At 49.9% G+C, this 1810-nt stretch overlaps 1 protein-coding gene across 1 annotated transcript; it reads left to right on the top strand.

Moving 5' to 3' along the window:
• The first annotated feature begins 944 nt into the window (after positions 1 to 944).
• Positions 945 to 1596, top strand: LOC119325528. The gene is made up of 3 exons (XM_037599261.1): positions 945 to 1190; positions 1317 to 1418; positions 1510 to 1596. Exons 1-3 carry the CDS (start codon positions 945 to 947, stop codon positions 1594 to 1596), a joined length of 435 nt encoding a protein of 144 aa, XP_037455158.1.
• The last annotated feature ends 214 nt before the right edge of the window (positions 1597 to 1810 follow it).

The following is a 1810-nucleotide window of genomic DNA, read 5'->3' as shown; positions in this document are numbered from 1 at the left end:
ATCGAGCTCTGGCGCATGCTTCAAAGCGCTACCCTCTCGGCTGGGCCTGATGTGCTGCGATGGAAGTGGACGGAGTTCGGCGTCTATTCCGCCAAATCCTGCTACCTTGCGCTCTTTCACGGATCCACGACCGACGCATCCTAGAAGCCCACCTGGAAGACTTGGGCCTCCTTACGCATCAAGATCTTCATCTGGCTTGCCCTGCAAGACCGATGTTGGACGGCCGACCACCTTGCCCGGCGAGGACTGCCCCACAATGACAGTTGCATGCTGTACGACTAGACCACTGAGGACATGCACCACTCGTTCACCTCCTGCCCGTTCTCCCACCAAATTTGGCATGAGGTCCTTTCTTGGTGCCGATCGACTGCCATGATCCCCAACCCCGAAACAACGTTCGCGGACTGGTGGATGGATGCTTGCACTTCATCACCCTCGGCGCTGCGGAAGGGACTCTGCTCCTTCATCGCCCTCACCGCTTGGGCCATCTGGAGACACCGGAATGGATGTGTGTTCGATCAGCGGCAACCCTCGATCGCAACTCTGCTGCAATCCATTCAAGAAGACACTCGCCTGTGGGCTTGTGTCAGCGCCAACGGCTTGGCGAACCTGATTCCTGAGATTTAGGCTTAGCTTTTTTGTAATGAGGGTTGAGCAGCCCCTCTCCTAGCTGCTCCGGCCACTTGTGCCCGCGCCGACCTGTGTACGCGTGGCCATTGTCGGCATGTCTCTATGTACTTTCAACCCCCTCCTATCAATGCAATGATATGCAATCTTTGCGTATTCGCAAAAAAAAATTGATCAATATGTGCACATGAAACAATAAATTAACCCGTGTGAACTATATTTGAGTTAAGAAAAAACTATTCGATATTCTTTTTGCATTGCAGATCGAGCGGCGGCGCTCCCTATTCGATCGGGAGCAGGACGACGGCGGCGAGCACATGGCGGACGAGAGGAGGAGCATGAGCGGAGGCACGGAGGCAGGTCCATATGCGTCAGATGCGCGCGTTCGCCCGCAGTCAATGCGGACGCAGCGGCCGTCCATGGTGGCTCGGGTCGATGTAGGAGGACGAGGGGGGGAGCTCTCGAGGCCCGACACCGAGAATGGAGTGGAGGCGGCTGGATCTGGCGATTCTGGAGGGGCTAGCGACGAGCGGCTTCGTGGGGTTCAAGCGGCGGCTTCCATGAAGGTTTGTCAGATATATTTCCATTTTATGCATGGGTTGATCCCTCCCCTGGATACTGTCAAGGTTTGCATTTCAATGGAGTATTGCATCATTTTGCTTTCATTATTTAAACTGCCTAAATGGTACAAATTGATTGTAGGTATGAGCGATCTGGTTTCCCCTTTTGTTGTTCTATACGAGGATGATGTAGATGCCTTTTGGTGTTTTGAGATGCTACTGAGAAGGATGGTAATTTGTATCGATGTCAAACTATACTGGCATATGTAGGTTGGTATTTTTGCATGACTTAATGCATGATATAAATTCTATTGCATCTCAGCGTGAAAATTTCCACCTCGAGGGACCGACAGGAGTTATGAAGCGGTTGGAAGCATTGTGGAAGATCATGGAATTGATAGATACGTAACTAATAAACTGGTAAGGATCAAACAGGCAAATGTAGTCCTAATTTTTTGTTGGAAAGTCACATGATATGGTTCTATGTTTGAGGCTTCAATAGACTGCGCATGCCTCAAGATTTGAGGTGTGAGTGTGCGACTTGATTTTCTGTCTTGTTACAATTAATCGGTAGTGGATAAATCAAATTTTTTATGTAGATTGGTAAAACTAATTAAGTTAAC

The sequence above is a fragment of the Triticum dicoccoides genome, chromosome 6B, assembly GCF_002162155.2.
Source record: "Triticum dicoccoides isolate Atlit2015 ecotype Zavitan chromosome 6B, WEW_v2.0, whole genome shotgun sequence".
Taxonomy (NCBI): Eukaryota; Viridiplantae; Streptophyta; class Magnoliopsida; order Poales; family Poaceae; genus Triticum; species Triticum dicoccoides.
The sequence above is the reverse complement of the archived record's forward strand: the minus strand, read 5'-3'. Positions and strand labels throughout refer to the sequence as shown.

Coding starts and splice junctions, on each gene's coding strand:
- LOC119325528 (XM_037599261.1), top strand. CDS start 945: ATGGCGGACGAGAGGAGGAGCATGAGCGGAGGCACGGAGGCAGGTCCA. Junction 1,191..1,316: donor TTCAAGCGGCGGCTTCCATG/AAGGTTTGTCAG, acceptor CCTAAATGGTAC/AAATTGATTGTAGGTATGAG. Junction 1,419..1,509: donor AGATGCTACTGAGAAGGATG/GTAATTTGTATC, acceptor ATTGCATCTCAG/CGTGAAAATTTCCACCTCGA.